General features: G+C 37.8%; 1 protein-coding gene across 10 annotated transcripts in view; it reads left to right on the forward strand.

Annotated features, from left to right (window-relative positions):
• Positions 1 to 483: 483 nt before the first annotated feature.
• Positions 484 to 26546, forward strand: part of Depdc5 (DEP domain containing 5, GATOR1 subcomplex subunit) — a 148909-nt gene continuing 122846 nt past the window's right edge. For 8 of the 10 annotated variants that reach the window (XM_071615617.1, XM_071615634.1, XM_071615628.1 and 5 more), the window contains exons 1-10: positions 484 to 523; positions 1321 to 1438; positions 5298 to 5385; positions 5866 to 5912; positions 7703 to 7788; positions 8690 to 8773; positions 12143 to 12192; positions 17286 to 17355; positions 24542 to 24620; positions 26007 to 26068. In XM_071615617.1, coding sequence (XP_071471718.1) covers positions 1381 to 1438; positions 5298 to 5385; positions 5866 to 5912; positions 7703 to 7788; positions 8690 to 8773; positions 12143 to 12192; positions 17286 to 17355; positions 24542 to 24620; positions 26007 to 26068 — 624 coding nt within the window. In that variant the 5' untranslated portion in view covers positions 484 to 523; positions 1321 to 1380. Of the gene's footprint in view, positions 524 to 632; positions 693 to 1320; positions 1439 to 5297; positions 5386 to 5865; positions 5913 to 7702; positions 7789 to 8689; positions 8774 to 12142; positions 12193 to 17285; positions 17356 to 24541; positions 24621 to 26006; positions 26069 to 26546 lie in introns of those variants that run through there. The other 2 variants (XM_071615625.1, XM_071615638.1) reach the window with 2 other exon arrangements.

Consider the following 26546-nt stretch of genomic DNA (forward strand, 5'->3'; position numbering starts at 1 on the left):
TTATTAATAGCCAGAAGAGCACAGAAAGTCTTGGGGTGTTTGTAAACATCCCCCAAATGGATACTTGCTAATAGGAACCTTTACACTGTCTTATACACTCGGCCCTTTGTATTTTCCAAAGTTTCTCCCAGAAATTTCCTTTCACACCTCTCAGAAACCCTGGGGGGGTGGGCAGGAGAGAGTAATTAGCCTCGTTTATATGCAAGGAAGTTTAGCTTGGGGACACTCGCCCTGTTTCCCCTGCTGCTGATCACTAAGTGTAAAACTAGGCTCCTGGGTACTAATCTATTTCCGCATTTCCTTCTCAAGGCAAGCAAAGGGTTTGGCTAGTGGCTGAGAAACGCTGAGAAGTGGTCAGAGGCAGAGGCTGCAGGCGACACCCCACCCTTGGCGCGAGCCCCGGATGAGGAAGTGGCGCGGTCACCGAGACGAGGAGGAGGCCTGGCGAGAGCGGCCCGGGACGCGGGGGCGGGAAGGGGGCGGTGCCCCTGGGCGGAGCTACGGGAGCGGCGCGGGTTCTCAGGTGAGCTCTCCTTGGCTGTGTAGGGCCTGCCGGTTCCTAGAACTCGGGGGTGGGAAGCCTGCGGGCTGTACCGGGTTACGTGGGGGTGTTCTGAGGAGGCGGGGGTACTTACTGAGGGTCTGGCCCTCGGGGCTCCGGCCTGAGGTGGGAAGGGGTTCCGGAGCTGCAGGTGAGTGGAGCTGCCCACTCTGAGCTGGGGCGTGGGGGGCCTCCGAGGGAGGGGGCCTTGGCCCCGGTTCGAGTCCCGACTCGGTCCCCAACCTGCTTTGTCACCTTGGACAAGTCTTGCTCCCTCTTTGAGTCTCAGCGGCCTCAGCGGAAGGGTCCGCTGAGAGTTCGTACTGATGGAACCCCCTGCTTTCCTCTTATTCATACTTGCCTTGCCCAGGACTTTGTTGGGTGAACGCAAATTGCGGGAGTGCTCCAAAGTGTCTGAGTGACCTTGGGCAAGTCCCTTGTGTTTTGTCCACAAATGGAGTAGGTTAACCTCTTTTAAGATTTCTGTATTATTTGGGTATTATTGGTATAGATGGAGACCAGGTAATGAATGTCCCATTTACTGCAAGTGTCCTCTTTAGGGATGCGATAGATAGAATATCTTTTTAGAGGTTTGACCAGACCCGGCCCCCAATTACCCTTAGTTCTTAGATTCTGGATTGTTTTCCCTCTTTTTGTGATTGGCGGAGTGATTTCATCCTGTGTTTGGCGCTTCCTCTCAACTGAGTAATACCAAAATCAGAAGAGGAGTGCAAGGAAAGTCTGACATTCCAGCCTTCTTGTTTGTGTTTCAATGGCAGGGACGCAAGATGACTTCTCTGCTCCAAGATTGGAACAGCTGAAGGAAACCAAAGGACAAGATGAGAACAACAAAGGTCTACAAACTGGTCATCCACAAGAAGGGCTTTGGAGGCAGTGGTCAGTATTGATTGATCTTTGGGGGTTGTGCAAGTTGGCTGAAATTCTGATGTGTCCAGTGACTGGAAAATTACGCATCAACTCATGTGACAGTTGAGGCTAGACAGGCAACTTTCCTGAGTAAAGCAGGAATAAGAAGTATGATAGGACTTATAAACCACAGGCCCTTTCTAAAAGTATTTTCATTCAGGCTTTTAATGAACATTGTGAATATTGCCAGTTTATTTTCATTCATTTGTTGAATTGTGTTGCTTATTACAAATTTACTGTATATTTAAAATTCCAGCCTACACTTGTTTGGCAGATAAGAGAAACTAAAATGGTATTTTAGTGTTTAGAGTCAGTGAGACTTTGCATAGATGTGTATAGAACAGGTATGGTCAAAGCATGAAAGTTTGCCTGTCTCCTTGCCATAAAAAGGGACAGGATGCAGCATGTTAGCTTGCACTAAAGCATAATCTGCATAATAGCTCTGCCTCTGACTTTCCATATTCATCTCAGGTAAGCCTCTAGTTTTCCTTATCTTCAAGTTCAAGGGCTTTCTTTCTTCCTTTTTTTTTTTTTAAGTATAGATGAACACAATACTTTTTTTTCTTATTTATTTTTATATGGTGCTGAAGATCCAACCCAGTGCCTCACACATGCTAGGCTAGTCTCTACTATTGAGCTACAGTCCCAGCCTTCAAGGGCTTTCTTTACAATAGTTGTTCTTAGAGCCTTGACTTCATAAATCTGCAGAAAAGTAGGGCACTTGGTAGTATGATATTCTTCTTTTGTAAAGGAATTATTTTCCCTTACATCTTAACAACCTTATTTACTTCAGAATTTGCAATTAATGACATATTAAGTGTTTTTTAGCCCCCCTCCCCTTTTTTTCTGTTCTGAGGATTGAATCCAGGTGCTTCCACATGTTAGGTGTGCTCTACCACTGAACTATAGCCTCATCCTCAGCTCTTTTTTATTTTTTATTTTGAGAGGTCTCACTAAGTTGCTGAGATTAGCCTTGAATTTGCAATCCTCTTGCCTCAGCCTTTCTGAGTAGCTGAGAATGTATAAATGAGCCCACAGTACTTGGATGTATTTTAAGTTATATATATATGGCGGAGATCAAAACCAGGGCCTCACACATGTAGCAAGTGCTCTACCACTGAACTATACCTCCACACTTGGAGGTATAGAAGAAAAAAATTTAGAAAAGAAATTAAAAAAAAAAATCTCTTTCTCTCTATATATATTTCTTTAAAATGTTGATGGACATTTATTTTATTCATTTATGTATATGCTGTGCTGAGAATCTAACCCAGTGCCTCATACATGTGAAGCAAGCACTCTATCACTGAGCCACAACCCCAACCTCTAATCTATATTTTAGTATGCATTTATTCCTATATTAAATATGTATAAGCCGTTAGAGGGTAGGGACTGCCAAAAAGGGAAAATAGTAGTTTTTATATCTGATGTTTTGAGTCTTTGCTTAAATGATGTAATGGACCAGACACAGGCATGGCTATATTTAAAACACAATTTCTGCTAAAATGTACAGACCATTGTCAATACTATACTTTGTGTGCTGTTGGTGTTGCCTAAATATTTGTGGAGTAGATAGATACTAAATAGACAACAGAAATAATTTTGGCATGGGGAATAACACAAGGATATAGTGTGAATAACATATACAATGTATATAAATCTACTTTTTTATGTACGTAAGACATGTGGCTAGGTAACATACCGAAAATTATAAATATACAACCAATATATATTTATTAGGCTTATAGTTATGCCAAACATAAAGATTATGAGTATGACAAGGTCTCTTTAAGTTTAATGAGAAACATAGAAAAAAGGAAACTAAACAAAACAAAATATGTGCTCATGGAACTTAATTCAGACTTTGGAAATTAGGAGGAGGCATCACAGAGATTTGGCAAAAAACTGTCAATGGAAATGTTTTATCAAATAAATTTGGGATTAACCCAATGCTTCATTCACTTCATTAGACTGAATCTCTTCCATCTGCCACCTTACTGGAACTGGAACCCAGGGCTTTCAAGTGCTGGGCAAATGTTGCAGTGCCACTGAGCTACATCCCCAGCAAGGCTGAATTTTATTGAGTAGGGTTATATTTGAAATGTGAAATGTACTTTTTAAAAATATTAGCTTAAATAAAGGTGATTATCTTCTTCCTAAAATAAAACCATTGGTGGGACTGCAAATTAGTACAACCACTCTGGAAAACAGTATGGAGATTCCTCAAAAAACTGGAAATGGAACCATAATATAACCCTGCTGTCCCACTCCTTGATACATATCCAAAACATCTAAAATCAGCATACTATAGGTATGCAGCCACATCAGTGCTTATAAGCAGCACAATTTACAATAGCCAAGCTATGGAACCAACCTGTATGCCCATCAACAGAGGAATGGATAAAGAAAATGTGGTACATATACACAGTGGAGTTTTACTCAGCTATAAGGAATAATGAAATTAGGCATTTGCTGGTAAATGGATGGAACTGGAGAATATCGTGTTAAATGAAATAAGCGAGACTCAGAAATTCTGTCAGGGGTCAAATGTTTTCTCGGATGTGTTGAAGCTAGATTAAAATAAGGACAAAAAAAGATGGGGTGGGGCTGTGATTTTATGAAAATAAATTAGTGGAGTAGAGGAAGTGGAGTGAGGGGGAGGGAGGCGGAAGGAGGGAGTGGCAAAGGGATGAGTCTGACCAAACTTTCCTACTTATACATATGATTATACCACAGTGAATTCACCTTTATATCCATAAAGTAATAATTTTAAAAAACTATAAATAAATAGATGAAATATCACTAGAGTAGAGGAAAGGAAATGGGGAAGGAGGAGGGAAGGGAAAGGGGGAAGTATTGGGGATAAATTGGAGCAAATTATATTCTGTGCTTGTAAATTGTCAAATGAATCATAATATTATGTATAACTAAAATGAACTAATAAAAATTATTTTAAATAGCTAGGCATGGTGGTGTCTGACTGTAATCCCAGTGGCTCAGGGGGCTGAGGCAGGAGGATGACAAGTTCACAGCCAGTCTCAGCAACTTGGGCTCCCAGCAACTTAATGAGATCCTGCCTCAAAGTAGAAAATAAAAAGGGCTGGGGACATGGCTCAGTGATTAAGTTCCCCTGAATTTAACCCCTGGTAGGAAAAAAAAAAAAGATAATCTTAGTGTCTGGAGGTATAGCTCTATGGTAGAGCACTTGCCTAGTATGAATGAGGCCCTGAGTTTAATAGTTTAATACACAGTCCCACAAAAACAAAAGACCCATAGCATATGGTGTCAGACTCCTGTCATTCCAGCTACTCAGGAAGCTTAGGGGGGCTGGGGATGTGGCTCAAGCGGTGGCATGCTCGCCTGGCATGCGTGCGGCCCAGGTTCGATCCTCAGCACCACATACAAAGATGTTGTGTCCGCCGAAAACTAAAAATTCTCTCTCTCTCTCTCTCTCTCTCTCTCTCCTCTCTCACTCTCTCTGTTAAAAAAAAAAAAAAAAAAAAAAAAAAAGCTTAGGCAGAAGGATCATCAGTTCAAGGCTACATGGCAACTTAGTGAGACCCTCTCTCATAATAAAAAAGGGCTAGAAAAATAGCATAGTGGTAGAGCACTTGTCTTGCATGTGCAAGGTCCTGGGTTCAGTTCCCAATGGTGCAAAAAAAAAAAAAAAAAAAAGAAATTTATGAGTGCATTTTGTACTTGTTATTTTTACTTTTTGGGATGGGTTTCTGGGATTTAATTCAGGGCTTCATGACTGCTAAGCACATGCTTCACCTTAGAGTTACAGACCCAGCTTCTGTTTTCTATTTAAGATTGAATTGTCTTTCAGATGATGAGCTAGTTGTGAACCCCAAAGTGTTTCCTCACATCAAGCTTGGAGACATTGTGGAGATTGCTCACCCCAACGATGAATACAGGTGAGCATCTTGCTAGGATAAGCAAACCAGGCAGCCTGCTGCTTCCAATTGATGTTTGACTTTAAAATGCTAATGTCCTTTGAGATTGGGTCAACCATTAGTGTTTTTAATTTTTTTTTTTAGATGTTGATGGACCTTTATTTTATTCATTTATTTATATACAGTGCTGAGAATTAAACCCAGTGCCTCACACATGTTAAGCAAGTGCTCTACCACTGAGCCACAACTGCAGCTCCTGGTTTTTTTTTAAAGTGGTCCACTCTTTCTGTTTTTAAAGCTGGGATGACATCTCTGAAAGATTATGTTGCACTTTTCCATTTCTTTTCCTGCAAGTACAGTTTCTTTGTTTCTAATGGAATTCTCATAGTGCTACAAATTATAGTATGTCCAAGAGTGATTTGTTTATCTTTTGTGGGGGTTGAAGAAAGCTGGGGAATTACTGCTTATGGTCTCTCACATCTTTGTTTTTTACTTTATTAGCCCTTTGCTTTTGCAAGTCAAGTCACTTAAGGAGGATTTACAAAAAGGTAAACATTACAGCTCTCTTCTTTTTTTAAAAATACTAGTTGTTAATGGACCTTTATTTTATTTGTTTTTATGTGGTGCTGAGGATTGAACCCAGTGCCTCACACATGCTAGGCAAGTGCTCTATCACTGAGCCAAAACTCCAGCCCCTTGAGCTCTCTTCTTTGAGAATTTTATATTTACTATTTTAGAAACTAATAGACTTCTAATCTCAGAGTATGAGGGCGAGTACTTTTCTTCTTATCAAATTCTATTCCCTCTTTAAATAATTGTCACCTATCAAAACTGCCAATGAATCTCATCTGTCAGCAACGTGAGGGCACTGAAGAAACTATATTTAGAGTCAGGAGAAAAGTTAATCTGACTATGGGAAGTTTTATATTTAATTCCTCCCACCAAAAAAAAAAAAAAAAGATGTTGTTAAAGCATAGTTTCCTAAATATTATTTATATATATATTTGTGTGTGTGTGTGTATATATATATATATAAAATATATATATATATATATATATATATATATATATATATATTATTATTATTATTATTTTTTTTTTTTTTTTTTTTTCTCCCCACAAAATATTTAAGTGCAACTCTGGGTGAGGTAGGGGCATGGAAGAAACATATATTGATGATTGTTCTAATACTTGTCCAAACTCTGTACAGGGAATGTGTGTGTGTGTTGGGGGGAGGGGGTGGGGAGAGGGGCCGGGGGGGGGCTTGAATTGGAGGATACTGTTTCTGAGCTACATTCCCAGCCCTTTTTAAAAATATATTTTGATCCAGGGTCTTCCTAAGTTGCCCACACAGGTCTCGAACTTGTGATTCTCCTGCTTCAGCCTCCCAGATAATGGGGATTATAGATGTGCACCACTATGCCCAACTACTTACTCACTCTGGATCCAAATTCTTTCCCTTTTCCTCTAATGGCTATGCCATGCTGTCCAAGGAACCCATATATTACTTTATAGGAAATAATTCTTTAAATAGTACTTCAAAGAAACAAACCAAAACACCCTTGTGATTTCTCCTAAAGGGCTTTGATATCAGCTTTTCATATTCAACTATTTGATATTTAAATTTCATAAGAAAAAATTCTGGCCTAGGGATGTAGGTTAGTGGTGGAATACTTACCTACTATAAGCAAGGTCCACAGTTTGATCCCTAGCACTAAAAAAAAAAAACCCTGGTGTGTCTTGTTCTTTTTTTTTTTTAATATTTATTTTTTAGTTTTTTTTAGGTGGACATAATATCTTTATTTTATGTTTATGTTTATGCTGAGAATCGAACCCAGTGCCTCACGCATGCTAGGCGAGCACGCTACCACTTGAGCCACATCCCCAGCCCCTGGTGTGTCTTCTTAAGACTTTCCTTCATACCCTTACCCCATCTTCTGCCACCTGTTATATTTCTTATTTATCAAGCTTTAGGGCTCATTGAAAACTTCCTGAACTACATTATTATCTTCATTCTGAATAAGAAAAACTTTTTTTTTTTTTTTTAAATGGATTTCTAATAGGTCTTTGAACGTTCTTATTTTGCTGTATTGCTATTTTTGTGTGCTGGGGATTAAATTTAGGGGTTCAGTATGCTAAGTACATGTTCTACCACTAAGTTATACCTCCAGCCCAATGTTGTTTCTTTTTAAGTTCCTCGAAGGCAGAGAACATGTCTTGCCCAAGGCAGGTTATCAGTTGTGTTGCTTTTTTAATATCTCCATATTTATAGGTTAGAATATGTTTACCTGTTTTTTCAAAATGTGTTCTCTGATTCAGATTTTTTTTTCTGTTTCAGAAACTATCAGTGTGGACCAGACTGTGACTCAAGTGTTCCGGCTAAGACCTTATCAAGATGTATACGTGAATGTTGTAGACCCTAAAGTATGTCTGTGTTCTGGACTTGAATATCTTTTTAGAATGATTTGTACCCTTTCTCCAAGTCTAAATCATTAAAGAAATAATGAGTTACTTAAGTATAGTGTTAGATAATTAAATATGTGATTATATATATAGGTCATTTAGATTATAGGTGGTGGGTTGGGGATGTGGCTCAGTGGTAGAACGCTTGCCTGGCATGCGTGAGGCCCTGGGTTTGATCCCCAGCACTCCCCTCCCCCCAAAAAAGAAATAAAGATTATAGGTGGTATCTAGATTTCATTTAAATTCCCCCTGTGCTTTTCAAAGTTTGTTCTAGTAACATTCTATGTGTGAAGATGTATGTGTAATTCTCTGTTAAATTACTAAAATTTCTTTATTTCTAATTTTTTTCTTGAAATGCTATAATAGGTAAAAAACATTGTCGAAAGGTATTATTGACATATAGGAAAATAAAGTTCAATGTTATATTTGTATGGTAGAATTCAAGATTAAACACAGGGCATGATGGTGTGCACCTATAGTTCTGGTTACTCAGGTGGCTAAGGTGAGAGGATCACTTGAGCCTGTGAGTTCAAGACCAGTCTGGGCAACATAGTGAGACCCTGTCTCAAAAACACAAACCACAAGCAAACTAAAATAGCAAACAGACTAAAACACAAAATTAGTACTTTGTTACTCTTCACTAAATGTGGTAAGTGCTATAGGATCTGTTGGAGACTTATCGTCTGTACTTAACAACCTTTGGTGTATAAAATTCTGTTTGTTGGGATTCTGCTATTTAGGATGACCTTTCAGTAGTTTTCTTTCTTGCAAAAGTGTTTTTCTCATGATGAGTGAGCATTATCTTATTATTATAAAGTGTGGCAAAGTAATGCAGAGAGGTATGTTTGATTATTCCTTTTAGGATGTGACCCTTGACCTAGTGGAATTAACTTTTAAGGATCAATACATTGGCCGAGGGGATATGTGGCGACTAAAGAAAAGTTTGGTAAGATGTGATTTAAAAAAAAGCCTCTTATTCCATTATATAAATAATTCTTCTTTATCATAGAGATTTATAAGATCTTTTAGGGAGAAGAATATAGAATCATTTCTGCTTCTAGCATCTGCAGACAATTACTGTAAACATCTTGTCATATCTTCTTCAACTCTCTTTGTAGTTTGTTTTTGAGATTTGTTTTTGTTTATTGTTACAGGTGTTTACTTTACATTTTAGGCTTGAATGGGAAATTATAGAACTAGGTCTTCTGGCTTCCAGGTTGTGCTGCTTTTTTTTTTTGGTGTGTGTGTGTGGTGCTGTGGTGCTAGGGAGTGCCTTGTGCATGTGAGGCAAGCACTGTACCAACTGAGCTACATCCCCAGTCCTGTACTGCTTTTTTGCTGTACCCTCCTCCCATTTTCCTTATTTACTTATTTTTGTGGTGCTGGGAATTGAACCCAGGACCCTTATGCATGTGAGGCAAGTTCTCACTAAGCTACACCCCTAGACCTACTTCTTTCTTTTGATTGAATCCAGGAGCACTTTACCACTGAGCTACATTCCTAGGCCTTTTTCTTTTCCATTTTGAGACAGGATGTCAATAAATTGTTGAGGCTGGCCTTGAACTCGATCTTCCTGCCTCTGCCTTCCTAGTAGTTGGGATTATAGGCCTGCACCACCACTCCAGGCCCTATTTATTTATTTATTTTGGTACTGAGGATTGAACCCAGGGGTGCTTTACCAGTGAGCTGTATCTCCAGCCTGTTTATTATGAGACAGGGTCTTACTAAGTTGCTTAAAGCCTTGCTAAGTTGCTGACGCCAGCCTGGAACTTGTGATCCTTCTGCCTTGGTGCCCTTATCCAGCACTACAAAAAAATAAAACTAAATAAACAAACAAATCCTGTCATTAGCAATCTAATTTTTAAAAAAAATCAAGAGCATTTTGCAAAATATATGGTCCGATATACATCTGAATTTATCCTATTACAGGCATGGATTACAGGCATGTGCCACTGTGTCTGGCTTCTATTTATTTATTTATTTATTTATTTATTTTAGAGGTGTTGGGTATTGAAACCAAGGCCTTACACAGGCTTGACAAGCACTGGACCACTGAGCTACACATCCCCCACCCTATTTATTTATTTGGTACTGGGAATTGAACCTATGGGCACTTAACCACTGAGCCATATCCCCAGTCCTTTTATATTTTATTTAGAGACAGGGTCTCACTGAGTTGCTTCGAGCCTTGCTAAGTTGTTAAAGCTGGCTTTGAACTTGTGATCTTCCTGCCTCAGCCTCCTGAGCTGCTGGGATTACAGGTGTACGCTACTGGCTAATTTTTGATGACCTTTTTCCATTTAAAATGATCTATTCATCAAAATTGTGACTGGGTACTGAACACTCTTCTTATGGAGTTTTTGTGTATTATGAAATGACAAATATAAGTAGAACTTCCATGCAATGTGTATTTTTTGGAAGAAAAGTCTTTGTTTATATTTTTATTTGGTGAGGGAAGTTTCCATTTCCTAAAAATGCAAGATAAAGTGAGAAATAGGACTGGGCGTGTGGCTTAGTTATAAAGAGGATTGCCTAGCATGCTTGAAGCACTGGGTTCAATACCCAACACTATTAGAGAGAGAGAGAGAGAGAGAGAGAGAGACTGTGCTTTAATTAATTAATTAATTTGTGATACTAGGGATTGAACCCAGGAGAGAGAGAGAGACAGACAGACAGACACTGTGCTTTAATTAATTAATAAATTTGTGATACTAGGGATTGAACCCAGGAGAGAGAGAGAGAGAGAGAGAGAGAGAGAGAGAAAGAGAAAGAAACTGTTCTGTGTTTGGGAGGGGGGGAGAGAGAGAGAGAGAGAGAGAGAGAAACTGTGCTGTATTTAATTAATAAATTTGTGATACTAGGGATTGAACCCAGGGGTGAGGTACCGCCGAGCTATATCTCCAGCCCTTTTTATTTTTGAGACAGGGGTCTGGCTAAGTTGTTGAGGTTGACCTTGAGATTTTCCTGCCTTAGCCTTCCTTAGTACTTGGGATTACAGACATGTGCCATGGCATCTAGCATCTGTATATATTTAAATGTATATATAGCTTGGTGCCGTGCATACCTATAATCTTAATCTCAGTAATTTGAGAGGCTGAGGCAGCAGTACCAAGTTCACTACCAGCCTGGTCAACTTAGCTGGAGCCTGTCTTGAAATTAAAAATAAAAACATTCCAGATATATACCTCAGTGGTATAGCACCTGTGGGCTCAAACCTCTGTACCTCAAAACAACAACAACAAAATTATTTACATGTAGATATCTGTGTAAATGTGTGAAGTATATATGTCAAACTGATCACTTATTAATATTGTTTTTATTATTGTCTATACTTCCTAACCTTTTTTCCTTTTTTAATTTAAACTTGGTGGCTTTGTTTTGCACTTTTAAAATTCAGAACATACTTTACAATATCTGCTTTCCTTGTGTTGAACATCAAGACTTTATGGTAAGACAATGGAATTTTATCACATCAGTCAGGTATACTATAAACAAAAATGGATAATTTACAAATAAAATTTTTTAAAAAATATTTTATTAGTTGTTGTTGGACCTTTATTTTTATATGGTGCTGAGAATCGAACCCAGTTCCTCACACATGCTAGGCAAGTGCTCTACCACTGAGCCACAATCCCAGCCCCTACAAATAAAACTTTTTAATCAAGAGTATTTTATCTGGATGTGATGACACACCTGTAATCCCAGCTACTCAGGAGGCTGAGGTGAGAGAATTGCAAGTTTGAGGTCAACCTCGGCAATTTAGCAAGCCTACACAAAATAATCCCCTTCTCAAAATACAAAATAAAAAGGACTGGGGATGTGGTTAAGCCCACCTGGTTTCAATCCCCAGTGCAACAACAACAATAAAACATTTTAAGGATTGGCCATGTAGCTCAGTGGTAGAGGTTGCTTAGCATGCTTGAAGACCTGGGTTCAATCTCCAGCACTACAAAAAAATAAAACTAAACAAACAAATCCTGTCATTAGCAATCTAATTAAAAAAAATCAAGAGCATTTTACAAAATATATGGTCTGATATACATCTGAATTTATCCTATAATTAGACTTTGAAGGGTATTTAAAAAAAGAAAGAACCCCAACATATTTAACACTGAATAGCCTAGCAGAATAATGCTGGTGTATACTTGCCAAACTCTTAAGAATTTATTATACTTGTGCCAACATGGTGTCCTGTGGGGTAAATCTATTACTTCCATGTTGATTACACTTTGAATTGTTAGGAAAAATTAGAAAGCCAGGAGATCTTGTTTGCATGGCCTTGACAGGTTGAATCTCTTTCTCTTTTTTCCTTTAGGTCAGCACATGTGCCTATATCACCCAGAAGGTGGAATTTGCTGGCATCAGGTAGGTATTAAATCACTTTTGACCTACCAGTAAGTAAACAGAAGTAGGATCTAGTGCAAGAACTGGGCTACATAAGGTACTTGAGGCACATGGATACCCGTGTAATAAAATACTACTATCATACCTTTTATGTAATAAAATACAAAAACTACTATCATACCCGTGTTTTAAGCTCTTTTGTATTTTATTACACGGGTATGATAGTAGTTTTTGTATTTTATTACATAAAAGGTATGATAGTAGTTTTAAGATTAGTGGTAGAAGTTGCTGAAGCCCTGGTTTTCTGTAGCAAAGAGTTTTAGACTTATATATATTAGAGCTGGAAAAAACCTAAGATTTGATCTATCTATTATTATTATTATTATTTACCCGGGATTAAACCCAGGAATGCTTAACCCCTGAGCCACATCCCAGCCCTTTTTAATATTTTGTTTAGAGACAGGTGTCACTGAGTTGCTTAGGGTCTCACTAAGTTGCTTTGAACATACAATTCTCCTGCCTTAGCCTCCTAAGGCCCTGGGATTACAGGCATGTGCCAGCATGCCCAGCCTTAGATGAATATATTTAATCAAACCTCATTTTACAGATTAGAAAACAGGTTTAGGGATATAATAGTGACTAGAATAGTAGTTCCTGATTTGTTGCCTTTGTAAGTATATTGCAGTGCTCTATATTTGTTAAAATTATTTCTGTATTTCAGTTTGTAATGAAAATAGAAAAAAATCTTTTTGAAATCCTCCTCTTTTTTTTTTTTTTTTTTGTGGTACTGGAGATTGAACCCAGAGCCTCATACATGTTAGGCAAGTGTTTTGCCATGAGCTATACCTGCAGCCCTGAAATTCCTTTTAAATTAAAGAACTATGGGCTGGGGTTGTGGCTCTGTGGTAGAGTGCTTGGCTGGCATATGTGAGGCACTGGGTTCAATCCTTAGCACCCCATAAAAAAGTTAACAAAATAAAGACATACTGTCCATCTGCAAGTACAAAGAACGAACAAACAACAACAAAAACAAAAACAAACAGGATATGGGCTTTATTTGATCTACAGGCTATGTATAGCTTGCTGAGCCCTGGTTTGGAAACCCTGTCAGAGTGACTGGGGGCATACCTAACATGCAGTAAGCCCTGGGTTCAATCCCCAAGTCCAAAAATAAAACAACCCTCTCAGATGTCTTACATTTCTTTTTTTCTCTTTGGCAGCAGGGGGTGGGGGGGCAGTATTAAAGCCAGGGCCTCATGCTTGCCAGGCTAGAGGTCTGTCACTGACTTATCCCCAGACCTTTTGATTTTTGAATTTGTGATCTTCTTGCCTAAGTCTGTGGAGTTTCTGGAATAATAGTCATGTACCACCATTCCCAGCTATGTATACTATTTTGTGTTCTTTTGTCTGTTTAAAAGTGTATAAATATTTCTTATGAAATTAGAATTCCTTATAAACATTATTGAAATGATTCCATGATATTTTGTTGTATGGTTTCATAATTTATTATTAATATACCACTGTTGAACATTTAACTTCTTCAAAGGTATGTAATGTAAATGACTGTCCAGTGACCACACTTTGTTATTTTAGCTTTTTGTTCCCAGAATGATGAAACTTGGTTGTAATGGATGGTGGAGACCATTGATCCCAAACAGTTATTGATAAAAGAGAGGGAAGTGACCAGGCCAAGCTTATGGAATTAATGCCCCCCAAGTCTCTTCACCCTGATCTAGGGCTTGGCAATGTGCCATTCTGCCTCTTTGTGGGAAGTCATCTGTGTTACTTAGGTTGTGTCCTACAGGATGTGGATTTTGTGCTTACATTTGCCAGCAACATTTCTCTCTTTCTTGAACTGGTAGAAAAGAAAAGAGTACTGCCTCAGGGTTATTCTTAGCTTCAACTAGGTAAAGACAAATTAATTAAGACCAAGGAGTAAGGATTCACGTTGTATTTTCTGTGTGTATACCTGCATTAAAAAACAACTATTTCCCTCTGGGCATTATGGTGCATGCTTATAATCCTAGTGAGTTGGGAGGCAGAGGCAGGAGGATCACAGTTTGAGGCTAGCCTTGGCAACTCCATGAGACCCTGTCTCAGAATAAAATTAAAAAGGGCCAGGGAAGGGGCTGGGGTTGTGGCTCAGCGGTTGAGTGCTTGCCTCGAACGTGTAAGGCACTGAGTTTGATCCTCAGTACCATATAAAAATAAATAAACAAAATAAAGATCTTGTGTCCATGTATAACTAAAAAATATTGAGAAAAAGGGGGGGGGGCAGGGAATGTAGCTCAGTAGTAGGACACCCCTGGGTTCAACCCCCAGTACCATCAAAAACAACCCCCCCCCAAATCACTATTTCCACAGGAATGATAATAACATTTTGTAGTTTATTTACTAGCTCTTCTCATTAATGGTAGGCCATTTAATATTCCTGAGAGCTCTAGAAGAGGGAAGGGGCAAGATTCTAATTAACATTTGCTGATTTTTAAAAACCTGGTCTCAGAAAGGGCTATGGCTTGACCCCTAACAGGGAGTGAAAATGCAGGAATCTAAGCCAATTCTTTAACACTGCTTTGCATATACATACTTGGAGAAGTTGGTTAGTTAATTTATTAACAATGAGCTTGTTTAGAGACCCCACTGATGTGGTGTTTGGTAGCTTATATGGAGAGTGCTTCTTGCTAATGAAACTCACAGAACATGGGAACATTGAAACTGTACAGGGTGAGTATCTCTTTTTGTGTGTATGTGGTACTGGGGATTAAACCCAGGGACACTGTACCATTAAGCTACATGCCCAGCCTTCTTATTTATTATTCTGAAACAGGGTCTTACTAAGTTGCTGAGGCCAACTTCAGATTTGGGATTCTCTTGCCTAAGCCTCTTAAGACCCTGGGATTACAGGCATGCACTATCATGCCTGTCCAGGTTGAGTATCTCTGACTTGAAATGCTTGGCACTAGAAGTATTTCAGAAACTGGATTTTTTCAGATTTTGGAATATTTGCATGCACATAATGATATCTTGGAGTTGGGACCCCATTGCAAAAAGAATTCATTTGTTTCTTGTTTACCTTCTACACATAGCTTGAGATTATTTTTTTAAAAATATTTTTTTAGTTATAGATTAACACAATATCTTTCTTTCTTTATTTTTATGTGGTGCTGAGGATCAAACTCAGTGCCTCACATGTGTGAGGCAAGTGCTCTATCACTAATCTATAACCCTAGCCCCTAATTTTTTTTTTTTTTTTTAATACTTTTTTGTGGTGCTGGAGATTGAAATCAGCTTCTTGTGCATACTCCACCACTGGGCTATATCTGCAACCCTAATTTTATACAGTGCTTTTAGTGTGCTTGTCTTTTGACTCTGATTCTTATCACAGTGAAGTCAGTGGAATTTTCCACTGTGGCATCATGTAGGCATTGGAGAATTTAATATTTTAGATTTTTGGATTAGGGATGCTCAACCTGTAATATTAAAGAAATAGTGGCCCCTTCTCAAGTCAGGTTTGTTCTTCTTGACCATTCAGACATAATTGGGCAATAGCATATTATGAGATATATTTTTTAGGACCACGAGAAGGATGCTTGAAAACCAAAGGTTTGGTCTAATCCTCTTCATTTTACAGATACAGCAGAGGCTCAGAGAGGTTAAGAGTGTCTAGCATTTTCCTGGGTAGTCTCAGTTATCATAGTCTCTGTTATGACTCATGGCACATAGCATTTTCTTGGCTTTTATTTTATTTACATATATTAATGTATGTATGTTATATGTGTGTGTTATTTATACATATAATATATGTATATATATATATGTAATTGTTTGAGGGATGATTACCTTGTTCTCAGATATCTCTCCAAGATAGCATTTTATTAAAATATTTGCTATTGTTGTAGTTCTTACTTATAAGAATAGCCCCTAGTACTCTTAACTCAACACTTCTATCCTGGCATTATTCTGAAGTTTCCCACATCATCTGGTTTAATTCTCATAACAGCTCATTTTATACAATAAGAACACTGATCCTCTCAGAGTTTCCCCAGGGTCATTTAACTAATAAATAGCACTTAGGGCTGGGATTCTTTCCTTGATTAGTTTCTCCCCAGGTTAGTCAGGTCTTTTTACTATTATCCATTTCATACCCTTAATTTTTTTAGTTATAAATGGACACAATATCTTTATTTTATTTATTTATATATATATATATATATATATATTATTTGTTTATTTTTATGTGGTGCTGAGGATCGAATGCAGTGCCTCATTCAGGCTAGGCAAGAGCTCTACCACTGAGTTACAACTTCAGCCCTCATACCCTTAAATTTTTTCAGAGGAAAAAAGCTGGAAAAATGTAATGCTAAGTTGTCATTAAAATTTTTCAACAGAGCCAGATTGCCTGTGGTACTGAGAATTGTATCTGGGATGCTCTACCATTGAGCTACATTTGCAGCCCCTTTTACTTATTTATTTAATTTATTTATTTGGGGATACTGTGATTGAACTCAGAGGTACTAGACCACTGAGCCACATCCCCAGCCCAATTTTGTATTTTATTTGTAGAGACAGGGTCTCACTGAATTGCTTAGCAATTCCCCTTTGAAATCATGGTCTTCTTGTCTCAGCCTACTGAGCCACTGGGGATACAGGTGTGTGCCACTGTGCCAAGCCTCTTTTATTTTCTGAGACAGGGTCTTGATAAATTGCCAAGACTAGCCTCAAATTTGTAATCCTCCTGTTTTAGCCTTCCAAGTAGATGGAATTACAGGTGTGCACTATCTTGTCAAACAACTGCTTTTTAACTTTTTATGTGCCCAGATAATTCTGCCCAGATAATCTTGCATTTCAGAGGGTTATGGATTCCCTGGAGTTCTCTCTTCCTTAGAAGTATAAATTATCTATGAACTCCCAGATTAAGAGCTCTTGTTTTTATGTATTCAATGCACTATGAAATTTTTTTTTATGTTGAGTAATCTGTTCATGGAATTCTTTTTGTAAGTGTGTAATTAATCAAGTCATTTGGGTATAACTGTTAGAGTAGAGCTAGCTATCTGAAGTTCTTATTTCTTCTTGATTTAAGACTTGTAATAATTTATGTTTGTCTTTCCTTTCAGGGCACAAGCTGGTGAGCTGTGGGTCAAGAATGAGAAGGTCATGTGTGGTTATATCAGTGAAGATACCAGGGTAAGATTTATAAAGTATTTTTTTTTTTTTTTTGGTTTTATTTCCTTGTAGTATTATGTCTTAGTCCTAAGATCAAAATAAAACAAAGAAAAAAAAATTCATAATTGCTATTGGTTTGCCTTTATGGAATTAGAATCAGAGTGCTCTGCAACTCTGATGTTTACAGTTGTATCTTTGCAGGTTGGGGATTGATCTTTGTTTTTTTTTCTTTTTTAGTTGGACACAATTGCTTTTTTTTTTTTTTAATTGATTTATTTTTTATGTGCTGCTGAGGATTGAACCCCGGGCTGCACATGTGCTAGGCCAGTGCTCAACCGCTGAGCCATAATCCCAGCCTGTGTCGTTTTATTCCAAATCAGCCTATTTAATGTTCAACATAGAGGTATGGTGTCTAGTCTGCAAGATTCTCTGTCCACTGATACATAGCAAAAGTGAAACTCATTGAAGATCATGTCGTAAACATGAAGAGAGACCTTTGCAAAGGAATCCTTTCTGGGTCTCTGCTGTGGTGGGAAGAATCCAAGTTGAACAGCTGTGAATATTACTCATGCTGGTCAAACTATCTCAACTAGGTGTGATTTTGCTGCCTCAGGAGTCTTTTGGCAATGTCCAGATTTTTTTGGTTGTTATAACTGAGTTATTGTGCTATCGGCATCCATATATATAGATAGATAGATAGATAGATAGATAGATAGATAGATAGATAGATAGAACAGGCCTCCAAACAAAGAATTACCTGGCCCAAATGTCAGTAATGGGAACTGTCTTGTGCATTTTGGTATATTTAACAGCATCCCTGGCTTCTGCTCATGAGATGCCAGTTTCATTTTCTGACCCCCCCTACAAATCATGACACCCAGATATGTCTCTGGATGGTACCAGATCCCCTGAGGGGCAAAATCACCCCTGGTTAAGAATCAGTGTCTTTACAGACAGGTAGCTGCTATTTGAATTTCATTTTTATATTTTCCTGTCATTCATTTAGTGTTAATATGTGTATATTTTACCTCAATAGTACATTATTTGTTTCACTTATTTTTGAAAATTTCTTTTGGCTTGGTGCCGTGATGCATGCCTGTAATCCCAGTGGCTCTTGGGGCTAAGACAGGAGGATCAACTTAGTGAGGCACTAAGCAACTGATTGAGACCCTGTCTCTAAATAAAATACAAAATGGGGCTGGGGATGTGGCTCAGTGGTTGAGTGCTCCTGAGTTCAATCCCCATTAACAACAACAACAACAACAACAACAAAAGAATTAATGAACTGTAGCTACAAGTAATAATATGAATGAATTTTAGCACACAGTGTTAAGTGACAGATTTCCAAAAAAGATTATACAGAGCCAAATATTGTTTTTATAATATTAAAAATACTAAATACTTATTTTTTATTTGTTCTTTTTAGTTATACATGAGAGTAGAGTCTATTTTGATATATTTGTTCAAGCATGGAATATATCTGATTTTAATTTGGATCCCAGTCTTGTGGATGATCAAGATGGAAAGGTCACTGGTTTTTTTAGGGAGACCCTGTCTTAAAACTGTTTTTTTTTTTTTTTGCTTCGATTTTGTTGAACAAAAACCCCAAAGCAACAGTAGCTATAATGCTTAAAGTCAACTATTTTATTTTTCTTTTCATGTAAGAGAACTCTGGTTACATAATTCATGGTGGGCATGACAGTGTCACACTTTATTTGTGATCTATTAAGGTCTCCATCTATCTTCCTGCTCTGCCATCTTGAAATCATGGCTAGGACTTCCATGATCCAGCTCACGCTCCTGAAACCACATCCCATATTCTAGGCAGAATATTCTAGGGAGAGAAGACAAGAGATGGTTACTTTTCAACCAATTGCATTTCTTTTAAGGATATAGTACATCTTACTAGGGCTCAGGGTTAGCATGCATAAGGTCCTGGGTTCAATTCCCAACAACAAAATAAAGAAAATATAGCAAAACCCCATTTACATCTTACTGGCTAGAATTTAGTTGAATGTTGCTGCTAAGACTAGGAAGTTTAGTCTTTTGGTTTGGTCCCTTGCCTCCCAAAATAGAATCTGCTTTGGAAAATGGATGTTAAATAGTTATTTAGTAATCTCTTGAATGTCCATTGAATGACATTTTATTTTATTATTTTTTTATACTGGGGGTTGAACCCAGAGGTACTTTACTACTGAGCCACATCCCCAGCCATTTTTAATTTTTATTTTGAGACAGGGTCTTCCTAAGTTTTTGAGACTGCCCCCAAACTTCCTATCCTGCCTCAGTATTCTGAGTTGCTGGGATTATAGGCATACACCATTATGTTTGGTTAGCACTGTAAAATTTTTTACTTTTTATTTTTATTTTTTTGGTGGTTCTGGGGATTGAACCCAGGGCCTTATGCATGCAAGGCAAGCACTCTACCAACTGAGCTATATCCCTAGCCCAGCATTGTAAAATTTTAAGTAATGAATGTCACAATACCTTCCTTCTTTACATTGAATGAGATATATATACATACATATACATATATATGTATATATATATATACACACACACACATATATTTGTATATATATATAACTTTTATTTTTTTGGTACCTTGGGGTTGAACTCAGGGGCATTTGACTTCTGAGCCACATTCCCAGTCCTATTTTATATTTTATTTAGAGATGGTCTCACTGAGTTGCTTAGCACCTTGCTTTTGCTGAGTTGGCTTTGAACTCTGGATCCTTCTGCCTCAGCCTGCCAAGCCACTGGGGTTATAGGCATGTGCCAATATGCCCGGCTGCATTTTTTTTTTTTTTTTTTTTTAATGCTGGGGATTGAATGCAGGAGTTTGCACATGTTAAGCACACACTCTAGCACTGAGCTATACCATCTGTCAGCCCTCTTATTTTTTATTTTATTTTTAAAAATTTTTTTCTAGTAAATGGACACAATCCCTTTATTTTATTTTTATGTGGCTTGGCACCGGGGCTCGAACCTAGTGCCTCACGTGTGCCAGGCAAGCGCTCTACCAGCTGAGCCACAACCCCGGCCAGCCCTCTTATTATTATTATTATTGTTTTCAATATTTTTTTCTAGTTGTTCTCTGACATTTTTTTTTTTTTTTTGAAAAGATGAATGTCATTTATTGGATGTGCAATTGGATGTCCAATCTTTTTTTTTGGTACCAGGGATTGAACTCAAGGACACTAAACCAATGAGCCACACCCCCAGCCTTATTTTGTCTTTTAGAGACAGAGTCTCACTGAGTTGCTAAGTGCCTTGCCATTGCTGAGGCTGGCTTTGAACTCACAATCCTCCTATCTTAGCCTCCCCAGCCGCTGGGATTACAGGTGTGTTCCACCTCGCCCGCTGTCATGGACTTTTATTTTATTTATTTATATGTGTTGCTGAGGATCAAACCCATTGCCTCACACATGCTAGGTAAGTGTTCTACCACTGAGCTGCAGCCCTAGCCCCAGACCGCTTGTTTAAAGAAAAACTTTATTACCAGGTTACTTACCTGATTTTCCAACCCCAAAAAGATTAGAAGTAGGGCTGGGGTTGTGCTCAGAGGTAGAGCGTTTGCCTAGTATGCGTGAGGCACTGGGTTCGATTCTCAACACCACATACAAATAAAGATATTGTGTCCACCTATAACTAAACAACTAATAAATATTAAAAAAAAGATTAGAAGTGTTAAATTTAAAGGGAAAGGGAGTATTTATTTCTGCAACTTTTACTATGTTTATTTTTTGAGATGGGGTCTTGCTGTGTTATGCAGGTTGGCCTGGAATTCCTGGGCTCAAGTGATCCTCTCACCTCATATAGTCCTGATAGGAAAGTAAAATGGTGCAGCCACTGTGGAAAACAGCTTAGTGGTTCTTCAAAAAGTTAAGCACCGTGAACTGTGTGTAGCTCAGTGGTAGAGCATTTGCCTAGCATCCATAAGCCTTGTGTTATATTTCCAAGGATACTGCGTAGTTACTATATTACCCAGAAATTCTATTCCTAGGTATTTACCTGAGAGAACTGAAAAGCATATGTACCCACCAAAACTTGTACATGAATGTTTGCAACAGGATTATGTATAATAGCCCAAAAGTAGAAACTAGCCAGCTGTTCATCAGCTGATAAATGGAGAAACAAAAATGTGGTATTTCCACATAATTTTCAGCAATAAGAATGAAATTCTTGGGCTGGGGATGTGGCTCAAGCAGTAATGTGCTCTCCTGGCATGTGCGGGGCACTGGGTTCGATGCTCAGCACCATATAAAAATAAAAAAATAAAGATGTTGTGTCCATCAAAAACTAAAAAGTAAATATTAAAACATTTTTTTTTCTCTCAAAAAAAAAATGAAATTCTTAATTTTCAGTGTATTGAGGGTCTGTGTGTGTGTGTGTGTGTTGGGGTGTTAATATGAGGTCCTTTTTCTTTTCTTTTTTCTTTTTTTTTGGTACCAGGGATTGAACTCAGGGGGCACTTGGCCACTGAGTCACATCCCCAGCTCTGTTTTGTATTTTATTTAAAGACAAGGTCTCACTGAGTTGCTTAGCTCCTCAGCATTGTTGAGGCTGGGTTTGAACTCATGGTTCTCCTGTCTCAGCCTCCTGAGTTGCCAGGATTATAGGCATGCACCAGTGTGCCCAGCTTTTTTTTCCTTTTTAAAAATTTTTTTAAAAACTTTTTTTTTAAATACTTTTTTTTTTTGTAGTTGTAGATGGACAGAATGTCTTTAGTTTATTTGTTTATTTTTATGTGGTGCTAAGGATCAAACCCAGTGCCCCACACATGCTAGGCAAGTGCTCTGCCACTGAGCTACACCACAGCCCTTAAAATGTTTTTGAGATGGGGGTCTCGATATGTTGCCTAGGCTGGCCTTGAATTCACAATTCTTTTGCCTCAGCCTCCTTAATAATTGGGATTACAAGTGTAACCCCTCCTCTCTCCAGTTTGACATTCTTTTGGATTCATGCAACAAAGTGGATGAAGTTGGAAAACATTATGCTGAGTGAAAACAACCAGTCACAAAAGACCACATAGAGTATGATTCTATTGGTGTGAAATATTCACAATTATTAATGAAATGTCATCCAGAATAGGCAAGTTCATAGAGAGGAAATTGGGGAATAAGAGGTAATGGTTATGGGGTTTCTTTTTGGAGCGATGGAAATTCTCTGGAATTAATGGTGATGGTTGTACAATGTTGTGAATATACTTGAAACTACTGAATTGCAGAAATCTATTTGTAAAAACCCAAACCTGTTTGGGGGTGTAGCTTGGTGATAGAGTGCTTGCCTAGCATGTACATGGCCTTGGGTTTGATCTCCGGCACTGCAAAAATAAAAGGGACTTTTGGAAGCCTTTTGAATGAAATAATAACTATCACTTTACAGTTTCAAAGTGGAGAGCACATAAAAAAACAATTGTAGAATGCAGTACAGTGGTTGGAGTATCTCCATCAAAATTCATGTTGAAGAAATTTTTTTTTGTGTGGAGATACTAAGGATTGCTAAATTGTTGGGGGTTATGCTAATTGCTGAGGCTGGCCTTGAATTTGTACTTTTCCTGTCTTAGCAAAACAAACAAACAAAAACTTTGATTATCAGAGCCTTAAATGTTTATTATAAAAAATTTAGATAATATATATTTCTATTTCTTTTTCTGAAGTATGTCATAATTTAAAAAAATAAACAGGTCTCAGGATAAAGCTCACTGTTTGCTTAGCATGTGTGAGGCACTGGGTTTGATTCCTAGTACTGCAAAAAACAAAACAAAACAAACAAAACCCAAAGGAACAAAATTCCTCATACCAGTCAATACCAGAGATGATCAAAGTTGACATTTTGAAAGGTATATTTCCTCTTTGTCTTTGTGTTCTGTGTGTTAGAGAAGGAGAATGAACTTATCAAATACCTGTTATGTCCCAGGGAGTATAGAAAGCCCCAAGAGTATGATCTTTAAAGATGCTTCTGTCTTTAAGAAGCAGGTCTCTAAATGAACTAACTAAAGTAGTGTCACAGATTTATATTCTGCTTTCATATCAAGCCTCTTCAGAACCTCATGGAGGAGGAAAGAACTGGGCAAAGATCCTATGGTAAAACACATGTGGCCAGAATGCCACTTATGCTTTTCCTTGAGGCAGTCTGGGCAAAGAGGAAGTATGAATTATAATTTATTAGACTGGCAAATGATTTCATTTTCATTTGGTATATTTTTGCCCAGGTTCTGTTTCCATAATGAGCTTTCTGTGACTTGCCCAGGTGGATTCTCTGCCCTTTCTGCTTCATTTCTTGTGTGAATGAATCTTCATGGATTGTTTGTACATATTGCAATATTTTTCACATTGACATCATGTGCTATAAACTCCAAGAGGGCAGGGACTAAATCTTATTACTGCCAATAATACAAGGACCAGAGTATGAGCTGAGTAATTGTTTAAATGAAAGAAAGAAAAGAAGCATGCTTTTTTTTTTTTTTACATCTTAATTTTATTTTATGTGGTGCTGAGGATCGAACCCAGGGCCCCCGCGCATGCCAGGCGAGCAAGTTACCGCTTGAGCCACATCTCCAGCCCCAAGAAGCATGCTTTTTAAAAGACAGTATTGAGCTGGGTGTGGTGGTGCATACCTATAATCCCAATGGCTGGGGAGGCTGCAGCAAGAGGATTGGAAGTTCAAAGCCAGCCTCAGCAACTTAGTGAGGCCCTAAGCAACTCGGTGAGACCTTGTCTTCTAAATTAAATATAAAAAAAGGCTAGGGATGTGGCTTAGTGATTAAGTGCCTGGGGTTCAATCCCCACATACCAAAAAAAAAAAAAAAAAAAAAAGTGTTAAAACACATAAAATTTACAATAGGAAATCACCATGCCCAGCAATAGGAAACATTAAGTGTGTAGTTCAGTGTGTTAAGTTTATTTACACTGTTGTAAAACAGATCTTCAGGAACTACTTCATTTTGCAACACCAAAATCATACATCATTGTGTTTTTTTTTTGGCAGTACTGGGGATTGAACCTATGGTGCTTTACCACTGAGCTACATCACCAGTCCTTTTCTATATTTTATTTTGAGACAGGGTCTTGCTGAGTTGTTGGCCTTAAACTTGGAATCCTGCCTCAGCCTCCTGAGTTGCTGGGATTACAGGCGTGGGCCACTGTGCCTGACTGCATTATTATTTTCTAATGCAATTATGTTTTTTTTCCTCCTGTTTCAGGTGGTGTTCCGTTCTACGTCAGCTATGGTTTACATATTTATTCAGATGAGCTGTGAAATGTGGGATTTTGATATTTATGGTAATGTTCTCTAAGTGCTGATTGTAACTGCCACTAGGTAGAGTTTTCTCTTAAGTTGCAATCATTTTACCGTAAACTCTTGACACTCTTTAAAGATGTGCCTTGATGCTAAGGTAGATAGACGGACTATATATAGAGAGATAAATTTTATGTATGTATGAAGTTGAGAAATAAATTTATATATATATACACACACATATATACATATACACACATGTATCTATAGTCTTTATATTTATGCATAAATATATAAAGTTGGTATATAAAGGTTATATTTTTGTATGTTTGTATATATATATATATGTGCGCCACCACGTCCAGCCAGATCTTGATCTTTAAGTATATAGTGAAAAGTTAGAGTGCCAGGTGCAGTGGCACATGCCTGTAATCCCAATGTCTTGAGAGGCTGAGGCAGGAGAATTGCAAGTTCAAAGCCAAGCTCAGCAAAACGAAGCATTAAGCAACTCAGTGAGACTCTGTCTCTAAATAAAATACAAAATAGGGCTGGGGATGTGGCTCAGTGGTTGAGTGCTCCTGAGTTCAATCCCAAGTACCCCTGTACCCCCCAAAAAAAAGTTACAGAGTGACAACTCTGGTTAGCAACAGATACAACAGATACCTTCTTTGATATTTTACATTTCTTTTTCTAGCACTTACAGAAATAATCAAATTTATTTTATTATATTAGAATTAGGACATAATGAGAACAATGAAAATGCTAGATGCTATGTCCAACATATTAGCCTTATGGTACATGATATTCAAATTTGTGTTTAGCAAAATTACACATTAATGTTTGCTGTGAGTTGACAAGGTCACTTATGCATAGCAAGAACTACAGATGATAATTTGTGAATTCCCAGGGTCTATCAATTCATTTGCTAATACACTTTAAACATCACTATGAGCATAATCATATTTGGAGGTTAGGTTGTTCTCATTTTGAGATATACTGTATTTATCAATAATCTAGGCTTTTTTTTTCTTTTTTAATTATTTTTTTTGTAGTTGTAGATGGACGGAATGCCTTTATTTTATTTGTTTATTTTTATGTGGTGCTGAGGATCGAACCCAGTGCCTCATGCATGCTAGGCAAGCGCTCTACCACTGAGCTACAGCCCCAGCCCCAAAAATCTAGGCTTTTTTTCCAAGCTAACATTTTACCTTGAAGCCATAGCCTACAACTAAGGGAAACAGATATTAAATTTGGCTTGATAGAAAGTCTGGGATGAAACAAATCTCCTTGTACTTTTGGCTTTTATGATCTTGTTTTAAGGTCTAGCAGAGTCTACCATTTTCTCTTTGGTCTCATTTCTTTTACTTTTTAGAGAAGAAATGAAAGCAAGAAATAAGGTTAGTCCTCATATTCTTACTATTTCTTTTCAGGGGATCTGTATTTTGAGAAAGCTGTGAATGGTTTCCTTGCTGATCTATTTACCAAGTGGAAGGTACGTTTCTTCTTCTACACTAAGTCTCATTGGATAAATATTGGTCAATGCAGATTTTTTTTTTTTTTTTAAATTAGAGCATTACAGTTATAGTAGTTGGGTTCATTACATGCTAGGGATTTGATTTCAATCCCTATTTCCTGCCTGCTTTTTCCTCCCCTCTTTCCTCCCCATATTCTCCTTCCTGTGCTCTACTGGTCTTCCTTTTGCTCCTTTATTTATTTTTCATTGGTACTTTCTACTTATACAGAAAGTTGAAATTCCTTTTGGTACATTTATGTATTCATATAACATGATTTTGTTTAATTAATCCCATATTTCTTCCCCTTTTCCATCCTTCTTCCCTCTCTTTTGTTCTTCTTTGTTCTACTGATCTTTCCTATTATTTGTGATATCTAATCCCCTGCACCACTCCCCCACTGCTTTCTTTCTCTTATTTGCTCTATCTTCCATATATGAGAAAAGACATTTGATTCTT

The sequence above is a fragment of the Marmota flaviventris genome, chromosome 1 (genome assembly GCF_047511675.1).
Source record: "Marmota flaviventris isolate mMarFla1 chromosome 1, mMarFla1.hap1, whole genome shotgun sequence".
Taxonomy (NCBI): Eukaryota; Metazoa; Chordata; class Mammalia; order Rodentia; family Sciuridae; genus Marmota; species Marmota flaviventris.